General features: G+C 37.6%; 1 protein-coding gene across 1 annotated transcript in view; it reads left to right on the plus strand.

Annotated features, from left to right (window-relative positions):
* Positions 1-12,696, plus strand: part of NEK1 (NIMA related kinase 1) — a 214,313-nt gene extending 201,617 nt beyond the window's left edge. Inside the window, exons 28-32 of the mRNA XM_045286060.1 lie at positions 1,515-1,666; positions 8,953-9,161; positions 10,189-10,319; positions 10,487-10,619; positions 12,538-12,696. Of these exons, the coding sequence (XP_045141995.1) occupies positions 1,515-1,666; positions 8,953-9,161; positions 10,189-10,319; positions 10,487-10,619; positions 12,538-12,581 (669 nt within the window). The 3' untranslated portion in view covers positions 12,582-12,696. The remainder of the gene's footprint in view (positions 1-1,514; positions 1,667-8,952; positions 9,162-10,188; positions 10,320-10,486; positions 10,620-12,537) is intronic.
* Positions 12,697-19,445: the final 6,749 nt, after the last annotated feature.

Raw genomic sequence — 19,445 nt, forward strand, 5'->3', positions numbered from 1 at the left:
TGAAGAGATATGATGCAGCATCAGGATTAAAGGATAACTCACTAACGACCTGTGGTGTATAGATGACACAGCTTAACTTGCTGAAACCAAAAGGACTTAAAGCACTTACTGGAGGTCAAAGAATCCAGTATTTGATAGCGATTAAAACTCAATGTAAAGAAAAATAAAAATCCTTACAACTGTTTCAATTATATCACAATAAACAGAGAAAACATATAAGTTGTGAAGGGTTTCCTTTTACTTGGATCCACAAACATGACTCATGGAAAAAGCAGTCAAGAAAGCAAACGGTATATTACATTGGGCAGATTATTGAAAAAGACTTCTTTAAAGCATTAGAGCAAGGTTGTTACTTTGAGGTGTAAGGTGCACTTGACCCAACCCATGAAATTTGTAATCACCTCATCTGCATGTGGACCATGAATAAGGAAGACCAGAGAAGGAAAAACAACTGCATTTGGATTGCAGTGTTGGTGAAGAATATTGGAAATGCCAGTGCTAGAAGAACAAACAAACCTGTCTTGAAAGAAGTACAGCCAAAATGGACCTTAGAAGTGAGGATGGTAAGACTTCTTCGAGTTATTTTACACGTTATCAGGAAAGACAAGTCCCTGGAAGCGTAGAGGGGCAGCAGAAGAAAAGGAGCAACCCGTGACAAGGTCGATTGACCCAGTGACTGCAACAGCGGACTTGAGCATCACGGGAATTGTGAGGACAACTCAGGACCAATGTTTCATTCTGCTGTACAGAGAATTTGGACCAACTCACAAAGCAACCGTCCCGACAAAATTCAAATTGCATTCCATGAGTTTACGGAAAACCAATACTTCTCCCTACCTTTTAAACATCACTTAAGGGTGAAGGGAAACAACAGACAGTGTCAGACACGAAACAACAATACAAATTGATAACTGATCAAGGATTCACGAGGGTGGGAAAGGAAGGGAGAAAGAGCTGATACCAAGGGCTCAAGTAGAAAGAAAATGTTTTGGAAATGTTAATGGCAGCATATGTACAAGTGTTGCTTAATACAGTTGAATGATGGATTGTTATAAGATTTGTAAGAGCCCCCCAATAAAATGACTAATAAAAATAGATGAATAAAATAGAAGTCACTTGAGTGAGTCTTGGAAGGAACCTCAATGGCACTGTCAGGTAAGCACTGGACTGCAAGTGGACAGTAACACCCACCGGCCCCTCTGAGAGACAATGAGGCTGTCTGACCCTGGACGACTGATGTTATGAGTCTGAAGTAACTCAGCGGCAGTGGGTTGAATTAAATAAATATCTCTGTGCTCTATCCCAAGTGTATAACGAACAGATTTACTTTTCGTGATGAAAAAATACTGCACTGAAGTTCAGAAGAATCCTATTTTAATGTTGAGCAGGTCATTAATTCTAAATTCATAATCTTTATCATACATATGTTACTAAATTTATTTAACTTTATAATTTCCCCTTCATTTTTATTTTGTTAACTCCTAATCTAATTTATTTTTTTGTTTTAATGTTAGATGCTGAGGACATGCTCACTTCCAGATCTCTCAAAGCTGTTTGGAACACTTATGGACGTTCCCATTGTCGGAGATGTGCAAGAAGACAATCTTGAACTAGAGGAAATTGAAGATGAACATACTAAAGGAGGACCTTCTGATTCCGAGGACATGTGAGCATATTTTAATTAATTAATTAATCATTTTATTAGGGGCTCACACAACTCTTATCACAATCCATACATACATCAATGTGTAAAGCACATTTGTACATTCATTGCCTGTGAGCATATTTTTAATAATAAATACTGACACAGATAATTTTCTGAATTTATATGAGTTCTAGACAGCTTTTTAAATGGCCTGTGGCTGACTTTCTACTATGCCTTTAACAACTTATAACTTATTCAAAGTACAGTCATACAAATTATGTTAAGTATATTTGTCTCTATATAATATAATAGCGCAATCTCATTTGAGGAATCTAAGAAAATATTTCCTATTTGTCTTTTTTGTCTTGTTCACCACTTGGCATCCAGCACATTGTTTTGCACATGGTAGGTGCATAATAAATATTGGTTAATCTTATTTAATTCTATTTTTTTAACAGAATATTGTTGCTGTAAGTTGCCATCAAATGGGCTCCAACTCATGGTAACCTGTGTATAACAAAATGAAACATTGCCTCGTCCTGTACAATCTCCATAATCTTTTATATTGTTGAGACTGTTGTGTTGGTACATCTCATGGAGTTTCCCTTGTTTTCACTGACCTTCTACCTTACCAAACATGATGTCCTTTTCTAGCAGCTTATCTTTACTGATGTTACTGGTTTATAATAAGTATGGTTAGGACCATTAAATTAAAATAAGTCAAAAAACTCTGCTGACTGTACAAGATTCATCAGGTGAAATAGTATCTGCAAGTGTCACCAGAAGGATCCAAATTAAACACTATGAAGTCTTACATCCTCACTTCTAAGGAATATTCCAATTGTATTTTTTTAAAGGATGATTTTTTAATTCTTCTGGAAGGAATTTGTTATTTGATATTAAAATACCACATGATACAAGTATTGCAATGGGAAATTATGAAACACTTGTTGTTGTTGTTGTTGTTGTTGTTAGGTGCCACTGAGTCAGTTGCTATTCATGGTGATCCTTTGTACAACAGAACAAAACCACAATTGTTGCTATGTTTGACCCATTGTTGTAGCTGCTATATCAATCCATCTTGTCCCGGACCTTCTTCCTTTTCTCTGCACCTATACTATACCAAGAAGCATGATGTCCTTCCAGGGCCTCTCCTGACAGTATGTTGAAAGTCTTGTCATTTGGGGCTCTATGGACCATTCTGGCCACACTGCTAACAAGACAGATTTGTTGGTCCTTAGAGAGCCCAATGGTGCTTTCAATAATCTTCGCCAGCACCATAATTCAAATGAATTGATTGTCTTCAGTCTTCCTTATTCAGCGTCCAACTTTCACATGCATATGAGGCCAGTGGAAATAACATGGCTTGGGCCAGGTGCACCTTAGTCTTCAAAGTAACATTCTTGTTTTCAACACTAAAGAGGCTTTGTGCCGAATATGTATCCAATGCAATGCATCATTTGATGTCTTGACTGCTGCTTCCATGAGCACTGATTATGGATCCAAGCAAGACAAAATCCTGGACAACTTTAACCTTTTCTCCGTATTACCTGATGGTCCAGTTGTGAAGATTTAGGTTTTCTTTACATTGAGTTGTAATTCATACTAAAAGCCGCAGTCCTTGGTCTTCATCAGCAAGTCCTCAAAGTCCTCCTAACTTCCGGCTTAAGACCATCCAGTGGCAGTAAATTGACAGAAGCTTCTGGAACTGCCAGAAGTTCAGGCCGGATTCAGAAGAGGACATGGAACAAAGGATATCACTGCTGATGTCAGATGGATCATCAAAGCAGAGAATACCAGAAAGACGTTTCCTTGTGTTTTATTGACTATTCAAAGGCCTTTCCATATGGATTACAACTCAATGTAAGGAAGACCCAAGTCCTCGATTGGACCAATAGGTAACATCATGATAAACAGAAAAGGTTGAGGTTGTCAAGGAATTTTATCTTTCTTGAATCGCAATCATTTCCAATGGAAAGAGCAGTCAAGAGATCAAAAGACATGTTGCACTAGGTAAGTCTGATGCACAAGAACTCTCAGAGTATTAAAGAGCAAGGATTTTACTTTGAGGAATAAGGTGTGCCTGATCCAAGCCATGGTATTCTCCATTGCATCATATGCGTATGAAAATTAGACATTGAATAAGGAGGACCATACAAGAATCGATGCATTTGAATTGTGGTGCTGGAGCAGAATATTGAAAGTACCATGGACTGCTAAAAGGACCAACCGATCAGTATTGGAAGAAATAAGGCCAGATTGCTCCTTAGAATCAAGGATGGCAATACTTCGTCTTACATAGTTTAGACATATTGTCAGGAGAGACCAGTCCCTGGAGGACATCATGTTTGATAAAGTGGAGAGGAGGCAAACCAACAAAATGGATTGACACAGTGGCTGCATCAAATGGGCTCAGGCATAAGAATAATTGTGACAGTGGTGCAGTGTTTTCTTGTCGTGCCTACTAGGGTAGGGGTGTTGGATCAGAGCCGACTTGATGGCACCTAACAGCAACAACAACTTTCAGCAAGCAAGAGTATGCCATCTGCATATGGCAGGTTGATAATACTACGTAATACTCTAAAATTCCCCAGGAAAAGAAGCTGAAAGACATTCCTATCAGAGGGATGAGGGATACTGATGGGAAAGTCAAATCAGGAGGGGGGAAAGGAGGCAGACACGCCTGGAAGAAACAATTGCATGTCTGTTGGCAGTAAAAGGGGGAGGAGCAAACTCCAAGTTGGGAGCAGGGAGGACTAAAAATACTTTTAAGGACCCTAAGTGGGGAGATTATCCCTGGTAATATGCACAGGTTAAGCCACATTGGCCTGAGTTTCTGCACACACCCTGGGGACTCAGGCCAAGTGCCATAGAACACTGGGGGCATTAAATCCTGGATCTTCAAGGTGCAAAACCACTCCAAAAGCTGCATCAGAGGGATCCGATGTGGAAACTTCACTAGGTGAATCTACCTCATACACACTTAAGACTGAAAATTCATCTTGTTTGAAGAAGCAGAGGACGGCTATACCAAGAGTATTGGACTATATGCTGTACTAAGATATATATTATTCCAGCAAATCTGTGACTGACATTCTCAGTGAATCATTGTAAATTTCCCCTGACAACTAGCTCCTATTTTGTGTGTAGATAGTGTCTAGCCACGTAAGGATATAGTCTGTGCAAGTGAATCATTCAGGTACTGCGATATGAAGTTAGCCTACACTGGTCCAATATCCCTCTTTAAATAGCGTTTTAAAAATTAGTACTCATAGCTAATCAGTGACAATGTTAACGGAAGAGCTTTATGTTCCAGGAAGATGATCAATAAGACTCTACCATAAATTAACAAGGAGGTCTTTAAAGGGAGCAAAAGACAGATAAACATATATAGATTCAGGAATGGATTTAGGACTCACTATATCCTAGCTCCAAGAACAATTAATTCTTACATCATGGCCCTGCTCGATACTCATCCTCAGAAAGGGAACAGAGAAGATATGGGTGCTATAGTAAAGTGTGGGGAAGAAATTAGATGGCGCCCAGTTATCAAATAAAATAGCACATATGGTCTTAAAGGCTTGTTTCCAAACAAGCAGCTGTCTAAGTGAGGTGTCAACTAAGTTCACATGAGAGAAGCACACCAACATCCATGACCCAAGGATTATAAATCATATAATCTGAAGTTGAAGGAGGGAATTGTTTCAGAGCCTACATTTTGAGATTCTGGTTTGCTGATGGCAATGGGTAGCAGTGGGAGCTCAAGATACATTTGTGAGGTCTACACAAGAAATAAGCCTCTGGTGATTTCCCTTATCTATAATGTAGGGATGGGGATAAACTGGTTACCAAACAAAGAGTATTGGAGAAATTGCGATAGGAGATCAAAATGATAAACCTGACTTGAACAGTTAAAACCTTGTCATGTGTGTCTTGTCCTTTTTCCTTTCAATGTGATGGATGGTGTTAATGGATTGTCGGATGTTAATTCTGCATCCCTGGTATGAATCCCACTTGGTCATGATGGATTATTCTTTTTATATACTTTTGGGCAAGGTTTTGTTAAGGATTTTTGCATCTATGATCCTTAGATATATCAGCGTGTAGTTCTCTGTTCTTGTGGAACCCTTGCCCGGTTTGGGTATCAGTTTTATACTAGTTTCATAGAATGTGTTTGGCAGTTTACTGTCCCTTTTTATGTTCTGGAAGAGCTTGTGTACAATTGGTGTCAGTTCTTCCCTGAATGCTTGGTAGAATTCTCCTGTGAAGCCATCTGAGCCAGGACTTTTTTCAGTTGGTAGTTCTCTGATAACCTCTATTTCTTCTTTTGCTATGGGTCTGTTCATGTTCTTGACGTCTCTATGAGATAATCTGGGGAGGTTTTCTTTTTCCAGGTATTTGTCCATGTCTTCCAAGTTATTGTAGTCATTGTAGAATGTTCCAAAACTGATTGTGGTAGCAATTGTACAATACTGCTTGATGTGATTGAACTATGGAATGATATGAAATCTGTATTAGTTCCCAATAAAGTGGTTTTGAAAACAATAAAATAAAAGGCCCTGAAAGCTGCACACTGTTTCCTGCAGTATTGTGATTTCAAACCCATGACAGTATGGAGGGAGCAGATGGGCAGACCAGATGTTGTTTTGTTTATATGTGTGTTTTGCATGTAACTCGATTATTCTCACAAAATTCTTTTCTTTGTTATTCATAGGGACCAGGGGATGCGTAGGGGGTGGAGAAATGTAAACAACAGCACTTTTGATTTGATAGCTGTAGGATGTGATGCTCCCCTGAGACGGTAATCCTTCTTCTCTGACACCATCAGCCCTTTCAGCTCCTGAGACAGATGTTACAAACTTTTGGGAGAGATGGAACTAGGATGCCCTGCAATGAACTGATTAAGAAGGCAGAGTGGATTTTGAGAAGTCAAAATTCAGAGTTAGGAAAATAAGTTACAAAATATTGGGACATTAATGATATTTTTATGAAGTTAATTATAGATATGGAACAGCCTTATTTACACAAATACTTTGCACTTGTAAATAGTACTTTACTAAACAGTTTTAAACTACTATTTTAATTTTAACCACACTAAACTTACTTCAAAGATATGAAAGCTCTGAATCAAAGTGATTAGATTATTTGAACTCTGTAACTCAGGAAATGCATGGCAAATGCAGGATTAAATGTAGGATTTTAAAACAATTTTATAATTAATCCAAGGAACATAGTCTCCAACTTTTTCCACCTTATTTGTTTCCTACTCCTGAAACCAAAATCTCAAGGCCATGAAGTCGATTCTAACTGTGAATCTGTGCGACTCTGTAAAGAATGCTTGGAAACCGATTGTTGTGTCAATTGTACAATTCTGCCTGACGTGATTGAAGTATGAAATGATATGATATATATTAATTAAAAAAATTAAAGGGTTTCCATCTCTATGGGAGCAGAAATCCCCATCTTTCTCTTCAGTGAAGCTGAGCTGTTAGGTTTCAAACTACTGACCTTGTAGTTAGCGGCTCTATGCTTACCAGAGAGTGCTATCTGAGGTGGCATACAAATTAAAATTTAAGAGTTAAGGCTCTAGGTGTATGGGGAATTCTGAAAGAGATTATGTACCCTAGTTGAGAATTTCATCCACAGAAAAGTGGTGCTGAATAGGACACAAGAGTTGATTAAGGCCTATCCAACAGTTTTGAATCAAAAAAGTAAGTATACATTGTTTGAGAACTAAATCATGCAAATATTACTTGAGACCCTTCAAGAAAATTTCTATTAATAGAAAAAGATAGTCATTTCTTAATGGAGAAATATATTTATTTCATACTTATGTGTACACATGCCAGCATTTTTACTTTGTAATATCTATAGAAAATCAAAGTATCTTATTAAAATAAAGTGTCTAAAATCTTCTGGATTATTCGGCTAGTGATATTTACCTTCATATTTAATTACAAAACGAGCATGTCATATGTACCTACTATGTACCATCACTAGGCTGCCTCAACCTTAACCTGTTGCTAAAATTAATGTACCTACTAGAGACAGTATTGTGCTAAGTGGCTGTGACGAGGTCTGTCATTATTTTTAAAAGCCTGAGAAGAACAGGCTTTATTTTATGAAATGAACACTAAAAAGTATTGTCTATAACTTAAAAAGCCTTACTCTGGGTTCATGTTTCAGTGCCCTTTTTTGTTATAAGAACTTCAGTAAACTGTGGGCCAAGGGAAAATTTTTCCAAAGAAAAACAAAAAGTGAAAATTTCCTGTATGGCTAAGGAATAACCTTTGAGGGGGCAAACCCCCAAACCAGAAAATTCCGCAGATGTGAGGGGATAGTGCATTTGGATTTCATTCCACCAGGTCAGACTGTTAATTAAGCTTTTTATTTAGAGGTTCTGAAAAGATAGCATAACAATGTGCGACAATAAAAGGCCTGATTGGTGGCAGACGGAGGACTGGTTTTGCCGCCATGACAATGCACCTGCCCATGCAGCCATCTCAGGGCGCCAGTTTTGGGCAAACAAACAGCATGCCTCTCTTGCCCCATGCACCTCCCTCATGCAACCTTGCTCCATGTGACTTCTTTTTGTTTCCGTGAGTGAAGAGGGACATGAAAGGACAGTGGTTTCGTGATGTAGAAGAGGTGAAGGAAAAACAAGGTGCTATCAGCTATCCAGACAGCTGAGTTTGAAAAATGTTTCCAAGAAAAGAAGATGATTGTATTCGGAAGATTAGGATGACAACAGAAGTTCTACTTCCTGTCTGTCCGAGAGACAGTTTTAGGAACAAGAACCAACAGTCTCTGGTGGTCATTTTGTTCACTGTATCTCCCAACCATTTTTCACAAAAAGATGTAAATAGAAGCTCTTTTACATAGTGTATTACTAGTATACATCCAAACTAATATTTGGCTGACCTTTTAATTTTACCTGAGAAAAATATTTGATTATTGAGTTTTAGAAAGCCAATGAAAAACGTCTATAGCCTGTCTTCTTAAAATATTGAAACATTGTTTTCAAATGTAAAAATTGAATAATAATTTGTTTCTTTTGGGTAAATCAAAATCATTTTAAATTAGTCATCTTTTGGCTTATGTATTCCAGAATATGTATAATGCTCTATATTTAGTAACTTTACTCATTCTCTTTCTGCCTGTCTCTCTCATTTTTTAACAAAATATGTCATTTGGGGAGTGGGTTTTCCAGATTTGAATAGAAAGGAGTTCAAATGCTTATTGAATTGAAATATAAGTCTAGAATTAAAGTAAAACTGTAGTTGATGTTTGGTTTTTTAATCTTTCAGCGTGTTTGAAGAAACTGACACAGATTTACAAGAGTTGCAGGCCTCCATGGAGCAGCTGCTTAGAGAGCAGCCTGGGGAAGAGGACAGTGAAGAGGAGGAATCAGTCCTCAAGACCAGTGATGTGGAGCAGAGTGCAGATGGCGCCGAGCTGGCGGACGAGGACGACAACCCCAGCAGTGAAAGTGCCCTGAATGAGGAATGGCACTCAGGTGTGTGATCGTGACTTTTCCCCCTCTATGAATATTTCAAGGAGAGTGTATTTTTCTGATATCTGATGTGAACCATTTCCGGCTTTTAATAAAACGAAAGCATGTGTCTGTTTCTACCTTTTCTACAAATGTTTATACACAATTGACCCATTTCTTTTTCATTAAGTTAATTTTTGAAGTATTTTTGTGATATTAGTTGTCTCTCATTTTTTGTCTTTGTTTTCTAGTAATAAGTACTTTTCGTTTTCTTCGCACTTTATGTTTTACAAAGTGTCTACGTACAGTAGTTAAAATAAGCAAGGTGAATAATGGAAGTAGTTTTTAAAACTTTGACATTTTTCTTTTGTTTAGAAACCATTCTTTTTTATAGCATACTCCTACATGCAGAGAAATGTTATATTTCAATAACTACTAAATATATTTGGAAAGAAAGGCTAATGTGAAAAGAAAAAAATCATCAGTTTTGTCTTTGATCAGAGTTTTTCAGAGCATCTAGAGTGTGGTGCATGGCATAAACCATACTGGGCTAAGTTTAGGAGATCTTTGTAGGTACTTCCCTAAAATGATATGTATCCTACGTTATTGGCTTTGACCACACATTTTATGTCATAGGTCAGGTATACTGTCTACTTTTAAAAAAAAACCTATTTAGAATGAGTGCTTCAAAGCCAAACATATGTTTTTCCTTTTTTATTAAATTAGATGACATCTCCAGGAATGCATCCAATCTAATCGAATTTGCTGTGGGTGTATATAAAATAAAAGACTTCCAAAGTAACAGTCTTCTTAAGACAGGTTTATACTTTGATTACTATTTATCATAGTAAAAACTGTTTATATTGATTACTATTTATCATAGTAAAACTGTTTATATTGAAAGTATGCTAGTTCAATGGCATTATTCATTTATCATAGAACTTTAGCCTATGGGGTAACATTATTTAGCCAGTCTTATTTTTTAATCAGTCTTATTTTAGCCAGTCTTATTTTTCATCATACAATGTCTCCATTGGTTTTGTGTCTTCAGATGACAGTGACGGTGAGATTTCCGGTAGATGTGAGTGTGACAGTGTCTTTAACCACTTAGAGGAGCTGAGGCTTCATCTGGAGCAGGAAATAGGTTTTGAAAAATTCTTTGAGGTTTATGAGAAAGTAAAGGTAAGTAACATGTCAATGAAAACATTTATTTCTAACAGATTCTCTGAACACAAATGAAATGTTGATCTGTACTAGTCAATAAACATATTTCAAATAATTAGTGAATTTATCACTAATTAGAAAAATTATGATTTATATATTAATTTATATTTGGGAAATTGGTATAGGCTATTCATGAAGATGAAGATGAAAATATTGAAGCTTGTTCGACAGTAGTTCAGAATATTTTGGGGAATGAACATCAGCATCTATACGCCAAAATTCTTCATTTAGTCATGGCAGATGGAGCATATCAAGAAGGTAAGATTTCCTCAGAAACCTCTGTATTTAAATAAATGACAACAAGCAATTTAACATGAAGCTAAGAATAAACTAAGAATACAAAATTCATGTTCAAAAGGTCTCCACAATTGCTGGAATTCAATCTCAAATTTGGCACTGGTCATTATAGCAAAGCAGGAAACCTAATTACATGAGTCATATTGTTCCTAATACAAAATCTATTAGTTGTTCAGAAGGATAACTATTTTTGGTATTCAAACTAAAGGTCAAAATTTCTCATGATCCTTACAAAGAGGGCACTATAATACAATGTTCCTTAAACTTCAGTAACATCTGAATCCCTTAAAGGGGACTTTTTTTCTGATGTCAGCAATCCCAAGGCATTCCACTGAGAAACTAAAATATTAATCTTTGAGAATATTGGTTAGTTGTGAATCATTGCTAGAAACCATGTTTTCAATTTTTTTTAACTTTTAAATATTTTCCAGCATTATTTGAAACTTGTAGATTCCTCACTTCATTGAGATTTTTACCTGTGTAAAAAAAGTATTCAACCCTTATGATATTTTTACAGTACAAATTTGGTATAAGCATCAATAACTTCAGCTGCTAATAAAAGTGCTTAAATTCTTTCATATTATTCTTAATCAATTCCTCAACATGGAGATAATGGTATAACAGTGGTTCATGGTAGAACAGTAGAGACTAGCAGGACCTCGTGTAAAACTCTGATCTTGCCAGCCCAGGATTACAGATTCTCAAAGAGGAAACACATACTGTTCACTCTACATTCATTGTAGATAGATTATTGTGCTGTGTTTAGGGGGGCGGGGGATGGGCGGGGAGTACAACCGCCCTTATAAATGAACTAAATATCCAAGTTTTAGTACAAAAGCAAGGGTTTCTAATAAGAAATTAAATTATTACTATTTATATGCTATTCAAAATAAAACATTTATTTATATATGTAACTATATGGTAAAGTAAAACATCATGGATGGGAAGGATGTGTTTGTTTCAGTTTCAGAATACTCAAAATGCCCTAGGGAAGAAGAGAGGACAATAAGATTGGGAAATGGTACTTGCTAGCTGTAATAATTTCTTTCTTGATAAATTATCTAAAATAATATAGTTAAAATTAGTTTTTATTCTAGGTTTTAAGCATATATGTGCCATCATATTATTCTCTGTACTTTCCTAAATGTTCCAAATTTTTTAAAAAATCATTTTATTGGGGGCTTGTATAATTCTTATCATACACAATCCATACATCCATCCATTGTGTCAAGCACATTTGTACATTTGTTGCCATCATCATTCTCAAAACATTTTCGTTCTACTTGAGCCCTTGGTATCAGCTCCTCATTTTTTTGCCCTCCCTCACCGCTCCCCCCATGAACCCTTGAAAATTTATAAATTATTATTATTTTGTCATGTCTTACACTGTCCAACGTCTCGCTTCACCCACTTTTCTGTTGTCCTTTCCCCAGAGAGGGGGTCATATGTCGATCCTTGTAATCGGTCCCCGCTTTCTGCCTCACTTTCCCTTCACCCTCCTGGGATCACCACTCTAACCACTGGTCCTTAGGGGTTCATCTGTCTTGGATTCTATGTGTTTCCAGTTCCTATCTGTACCAGTATACATCCTCTGGTCTAGCAGGATTTGTAAGGTAGAATTGGGTTCATGATAATGGAGAGGGGAGCATTTGGGAACTAGAGGAAAGTTGTATGTTTCATCGTTGCTACACTGCACCCTGACTGGTTCGTCTCCTCCCCTTGGCCCTTGTGTAAGGGGATGTCCAGTTGTCTACAGATGGGCTTTGGGTCTCCACTCCCCACTCCCTCCCCCCATTCACAGTGATATGATTTTTTGTTCTTTGATGCCTGATACCTGATACCTGATACCTGATTCCTTCAATACCTCATGATTACACAGGTTGGTGTGCTTCTTCCATGTGGGCTTTGTTGCTTCTGAACTAAGTGGCTGCTTGTTTATCTTCAAGCCTTTAAGACACCATGGTATCTCTTTTGATGGCCAGCCACCATCAACTTTCTTCACCACATTTGCTTATGCATCCACTTTGTCTTCAGTGATCGTGTCGGGAAGGTGAGCATCATGGAATGCCAGTTTAATAGAACAAAGTGTTCTTGCATTGAGGGAGTACTTGAGTGGAGGCCTAATGTCCATCTGCTACCTTAATACTTACCCTATGAATATATGCACATATATTTATTTCCCTATCCTCATATATAAATATAGTTACATGTGTACATGCCTGTATTTAAACCTGTATAAATACCCTTTGCCTCCTAATTTTTCACTCTATTTCCTTTTACTTTCCTCTTGTCCCACTATCATGCTCAGCCTCATTTGGGTTTCAGTAATTCCTCTTGATCAAGTTCTACCAGACCTCTTATACCTTCCTCACCACTGATTTTGGATCACTTGTTGTTCCATTGTCCCTTGATTTGTTATAACCACTTCCTTTCCCCCACCTCCCCTTCACCCATGTCCCCCGGAACCATCGGTCCTTTGTTTTCTCCTCCAGATTGTTATCCTGCCTATCTTATCTAGATAGACCTGCAGAGTTAATAACATGCACAAAAACAAGAAAAAACAAACAAGGCAACAAAAGAAAACAAAACAAAACAACAAAAAAAAACCAATGACAAAAAAAGAAAAGCCTGTAAATAGTTCAAAGTCTGTTTGTTGACCCTTAGGAGTGTTTTCCCTTCGAGTCTGATGGGGTGTCACACCCTGGCCCCAAAGTCTATTTTTGGTACTCCCTTGGGACTTCCTTGCTTTGCTCCCCTTGCTGTCCTGTTGCACGCCCTAGTGTTTTGCCGCGGTGTGGTGGGATCGGTGCAATTCTCACACTGGGTCTCCAGTGTTGTCCCCTGGAGGGCTATGGGTCAGTGAGGGAAGTCAGGTTTCGTAGTCGGCCGGCCATCTGGTCTTCTCTGTGCATTGGCTGCTCTGAGCAGGGATATCCTCCTCAAGGCTTGGTGGGCCAGGATGTGCTCCACTCTCTCTTCCTCCCACTTCAGTTGTTCCTGTGTGCTCTGATCAAACATGTCCCTCTCCCTGAGCTTTAGCTTCAGTGCTGTCCTCTGAAGTAAATTCTTCTCGGGGAGAGGCTGCTGTTCAAGTAGTTGGGATTGGGGTCTCAAATATTTTATAATTATAAAAAATCGGTATCCACAATGTGATAAATGTAGCAGTAGAAGCAATAAAGTATATATATTATATAAAGTACTGATCCTGCTGTATTGGAGGAAGGAAAGTTAGCAGTATAGGTCTTCATGGAGAAAAAAATCTGAGCTGGATTTTGAAATATGAGAGAGAATTTGCTAAAGTCAGTAAGCCTTTCGTACATAGAGGGATGCATATTATTCTCTATACTTTTCCTATTCTTTCCATGGCCCAGGAGACACACAACTCTGTTTAGTGCTCTGGTTCTGCTGCTGCCACTCCTCTGGTGTTACTGTTCCCCAATCAAGGAGGTTCAAAGCACTGGAATCTCGGGGTCCAAAAGACTCACTTCAGTCTTGGCTTTTTTCTCTTAATGGTAGTGATATTCTCTTACCCACTTCTGAGATACTCATTTTAAACTCAGCAGGTTGAAAAAGCTGAACAAGCACCTTATTGAATTTCTTTGTTTTTCCAATCACAATTAACTCTGTTAATCACTCATAACTGAGTCACATAATCCTATTAGTATCTTCTCTTACTTCTCTCCCTTCCTTTGGCCCCTCTATTTGGTAGAAGTCACAGACCATGGCTAGGAGAGCCATATCAAGTAAATCGCTGCACCACACACATCCTCCTCTGAATCTGCCTTGAGTCACTGGCATTTCTGTGTTGATTTACTACTGCAAGCATTTAAAAAATATTGTCAACAGAATTTTACTTGAGTAATAGTAATAAAATTGTTGTATAATTTCCAAGTTCTGTTGGATCACCTTTCTTTGTAAGGAGCACAAATATGGATGTCTTCCACTCAGTTGACCAGGTTGCTGCCTTCTAAATTTTTTGGCATAGACAAAAAGTGAACGCTTCCAATGTTGCATTAATTTGTTGAAACATCTCAATTAGGATTCCATCAATTCTGGAACTTTACTTGCTGACAATGCCGTCAGTGCCATTAAATATCTTCCTCCCCTCTACCGGGTTTTGATCATTTCAACCTGAAATGGTTGAACATCAACCAGTGACTCCATAGAAAAAAATGAGGCTCTCTTCTCCCATAAAGATTGGATTTACTTAGATTTGACTCAGACTGCCTGAATGCTGCAAATAGTTGGTTAACATTCAACTGCTATAGTTGGAATTTAGACTGCTCACAAACACCCTTGAAGTGAGGCATGGGGAACTTCTTTAGAAAATTCAGCATTGAAAGGCCTATGGAACACCATTTTGCTCTGACACCAGCCAGGAGTCAAAATCAATTGACAGCAACCTGACATCTGAGTAGTTTTTGATTCTTACTTTGTGCTTTATTGTACGGTCTGAGTATTTTCTAGTCAGTATTTATCATTATAATAAAGAAGCAGACCTTTGACAAGATGGGGTGGCACCATGGCTACAACAATGGACTGAAACAGAAAAGCAATTGTGAGGAGGGTGCAGGACTTGGAGGTATTTTATTCTGTTGAGTTTGGTCACTGTGAGGCAGAACTGACTTGACCAGCTAACACTAACAACACTGAGAATTACACTAAATTTGGAAATAGTCAAGAGAAGTATTACACAACTCAAAAACTGAAGCAGACTTGTAAAAATTTGAATGAGTATATGTCTTGCTGTGCATAATCACAACACCAACAAAGTAAAATAAATGTAAACCCAAATATTACAGTAGAACTCTTTTAGTGTAAGAAAGAATGATAGATACAATTTGATTTGCAATGAAGGGATCTAATTCTTCATTCTTTTCTCAACAGATAATGATGAATAATCCTGACTCGGTATTTCTTAAACCTTACCTGGATGAATGACTGCATTTGAACTCAGTTTATCACAAAAACAAGCTCCAGTGAAAAATAATAGCAATCATTTATATCGAAAGAGTATCAGATTTAACATGGGCATGTTGCATGCATGAAAGAGATGGAGAAACAAGCCATTTTCAACTATAAATCTAATATTTATTTTATGCTGTTCATTGAGTTCTATAGTAACACAGATATTTACCGTGTTAAATCATCCAACCAAAGTTGAAGAGACATTGACCCAGAAATGGACAGTAATTTAAAAGATTTATCATGCAATAAGGTCACCCTGACATTTGCAAATATCTTAAGGCTGAAAGAATTACCTATTCTTCATGAGAAAGACCTGCCTCATGGATTTTCATTTAAGGATCTAAGCATGGCTCTCCCTCGCCCCCTCCCATCTAGTACTTGTTTTCATCCTTTGCAGCAAGTCTTTATTAAATAACCTTGTCAAGGGCTCTGTTTAAATATTTACAATTTGAGAATGGAATTTTTAAGCCTTAAAATTTATATAATAATTTCTTTTCCACCCAGTGTATCTCCTAAACTAGCTCATTGTAAACAGGCTACAAAAGCACTTAGAAATCATTGGAATATTTGATTATGAAAAAAAAATAGCAAATTTATTCTGATATTTTAAAGGTTGGTTAATTCCATTCAAGGACCAGAACCAGTAATATAGTGTTTCTAAAAATTAATATGTTAATTTTAACGTTGACCAAGCAGGTAACCTAAAGTTGCTCTTTGGTTTTTAACTTCATCTCAATGTATGTGCTTCAAGGGCATTATGAAGTTAAAAAAGAGAGATAAATAATTTTTACTTTGACCTTGTCACAGGTTTAGTAACTAGTTTCAAAGGGAAAGTTTGCCTTGCTTACTTATTCTGAGACGACTTGCTTGGGTCATTAAGATGATGACTATACGACTTCAGCTACAGTAGCCAATGGTATTATTTGGTTTCATTAGATATGTCTAAAGTTTAGATGATTTTAGTAATGAAAGCTGAATTTCAGAACCTCTGTATACAAACTGCCAGACAGGCACAATCTAGAATTTGAAAAATAAAATCATTTCTCTTGCAGTACTATCAGTACTATGTTGAAGTTGTTGCATATATTCCTTCTGACATCCAAAAGTAAATACTTGATTTTTATACATTTATTTTATATTACTATTAAATTTTTATTATCTATCTGAAATATAACTTTTGATGTCTTTATTCACAGTCTCTCTTTTTTTTAATTTGGGTGAAAGTTTACAGAGTAAATTGTGCTTCCATTCAACAATTCATATACATTTTTGTATATGGTTGCAGTCCCCACAGTGTAATAAAATAGCGTCTGGGGTCTCAAAGGCTTGTCTCCAAACAAGCAGCCATCTAAGTGAGGTGTCAACTAAGTCCACATGGAAGAAGCATGTCATCATCAGTCACCAAAGGATTCTGAAGCATGTAATTATGAAATTGAAGGAAGGATGAGTATCAGAGCCTAAAGTGTGAGAATCTGGTTTGCAGAAGGCTATGGATGACAGTGGGAGCCCAAGACCCATTTGTGGAACTACATAGGAAATAAGCCTCCGGTGAACTCCCTCTATTCACAATTGAGGAAGCTGAGGAAGTGCTAACTAAACAGAGTGCATTAAAGGGTTGAGTATAGAAGATCAAAGGCATAAATTTGATGTCAACAGTTAAAACTGTGTCAGCAGATCCCCCCTATGATGCATGCTGGATCTGACCTGGTTTCCAAAATTTTCTGTATTTTTGGTTTATTTGGCTTGGGTTTTTTTGTACATATTTGGGTATATCTGAGGTGTTATGTTATTGTGAGTCACCATCTTGAAGTTGTGTTGAACGTTTTGTGTGTTTCGGTTTATGAAATCCAGGATTGATGAACCTAGAAAGACAAAGTATAAAAAGGGCTTTGGGGGGGCACGGGGGACAGTGGTGGTGGTGGGGTGAGGGGAAGACAATGTCAAGGAGTCCATGTAGAAAATGAATGTTTGAACACTGTGTTAGCAAATGTGCAATTTTGCTGGATGTGATTGAACTATGGGGTGATAAAATATATGTATTAATTCCCAATTAATAAATTTAAAAAAAGAAATCCAAAGGTAGGTGAAAAATAAAGATGATAAAATAGATGAATAGTAGCATACCAACTCAAAACTCACTGCGATGCAGTCTATTGTCATTCATAGGGACTAGACTATTTGCTGGAATCGAAAGCCCGTCCTTCTCTCAGGGAGCAGCTGGTGGCTTTCAAGTGTTGACCTTGCTTGCGGTTAGCAGCCCAACCTGTATTCATTATGTCGCCAGGGCTCCTTCAAAATAATAGCAAAGATTGTTTAATTCAAAAATATACATAGCAACTTAGCCGTTTTTTTCTCAAGAACTCAAAGAGGGCACTATTACCTTTTTGTGGGGGGCGGGGGAACAGAGAGGGAAAACAAATGATGTCAGTTGCATTGGGCAAGTCTGCTGCACAAGAGCTCTTTCACGGATTAAGGAGCAAAGAATCACTTGGAGGATTGGGGTGCGCCTGATGGCAGTCACAGTGCTCGAATCAGTTCATACGGATGTGAAGTCTAGACCATGAATAAGAATGACTGCAGATGGACAATATTGAAAATGCCGAAAGAACAAACTGATCTTTCTTGGATGAAATACAATCACAGTGCTCCTGAAAATCAAGGATGACAAGACTTATTTTTGTGTACTTGGAACATGTTAGCAGGAGAGGTCAATCCCTGGAAAAGAACACCATGCTTGGTGAAGGAGAGGGTCAGCAAACAGAAAACCCTCAAGGGGATGAATTGACACGGTGGTTGTAACAGTGAGTTCAAGTGCAGTAATTTTGAGGCTGTCATAGGACTGGACAGTGTTTCCCTTTGTTGTACGTGGGTTAGTTATAAATGGGAGCCCACTCAACAGCATCTAACACCAATGATACTAACTTCATTATATACAAATGACCTAAATACTCATCATTTAAAGGTATTAATTGACAGATTGGATAAAAAGGCAGTACTCAACTGTGTGTTACTTAAAAGATACCTATTCCAAATAAATAGACACAAAACTTAAAAGAAATACTAAATGATAGTCTCAATAATCACACAGAAAATGTTTAAGATTTATCACCTAAATCTAACAAAATCCTAAGCAAGTAGTAATACAAGGGAATTTTGCCAATTTGATAAAGAATACTTATTAAAGAATTAAAGCAAAAGGTCACAATTAATGAGAAAGCAGTACTTCTTCTTGAGTATCAGAAACAAACCAAGAATGCCTACTTCTGTTCAGCATTGTACTGGAACACAATCAGTGCAATGTGACCAGAGGATTAAATCATCATGTAAATCTGAGAAAAAGAAAGCTGTTTTTACTTAGAGCCATATGTTGCTGCTGCTGTAATTAGGGACCTTGCAGTCAATTCCAACCCATAGGGACCCCGCATGCACAATTGAATGAAACTGTCTGGTCCTGCACCATCCTCCCACTTGTTCCTACACTTGATGACTTTGTTGCAGCCACTGTGTCAATCCATCTTGTTGCGAACCTCCCTGCCCCTCTACATTACTAAGCATGAGGTCCTTCTTTAGGGACTGGTCTCTCTTGACAACAATGCAAAGTATGTAAGACAGAATCTTGCCATCCTTGCCTCTAAGGAGCACCATGGTTGTACTTCTTCCAAATAAAGTAGTTGGTCCTTTTAGCAGTCCTTGGTACTTTCAGTATTCCTTGCCAGCACACAAATTCTTTGATTGTTCTACGGTCCTTCCTTATTCAACATCCAACTTTCACATGCACGAGGCCATTGAAAATACCATGGCTTGGGTTAAGGGCATCTT

Source organism: Echinops telfairi, unplaced genomic scaffold (assembly GCF_000313985.2).
Source record: "Echinops telfairi isolate 266 unplaced genomic scaffold, ASM31398v2 ScPeMD7_5;HRSCAF=22, whole genome shotgun sequence".
Classification (NCBI taxonomy): domain Eukaryota; kingdom Metazoa; phylum Chordata; class Mammalia; order Afrosoricida; family Tenrecidae; genus Echinops; species Echinops telfairi.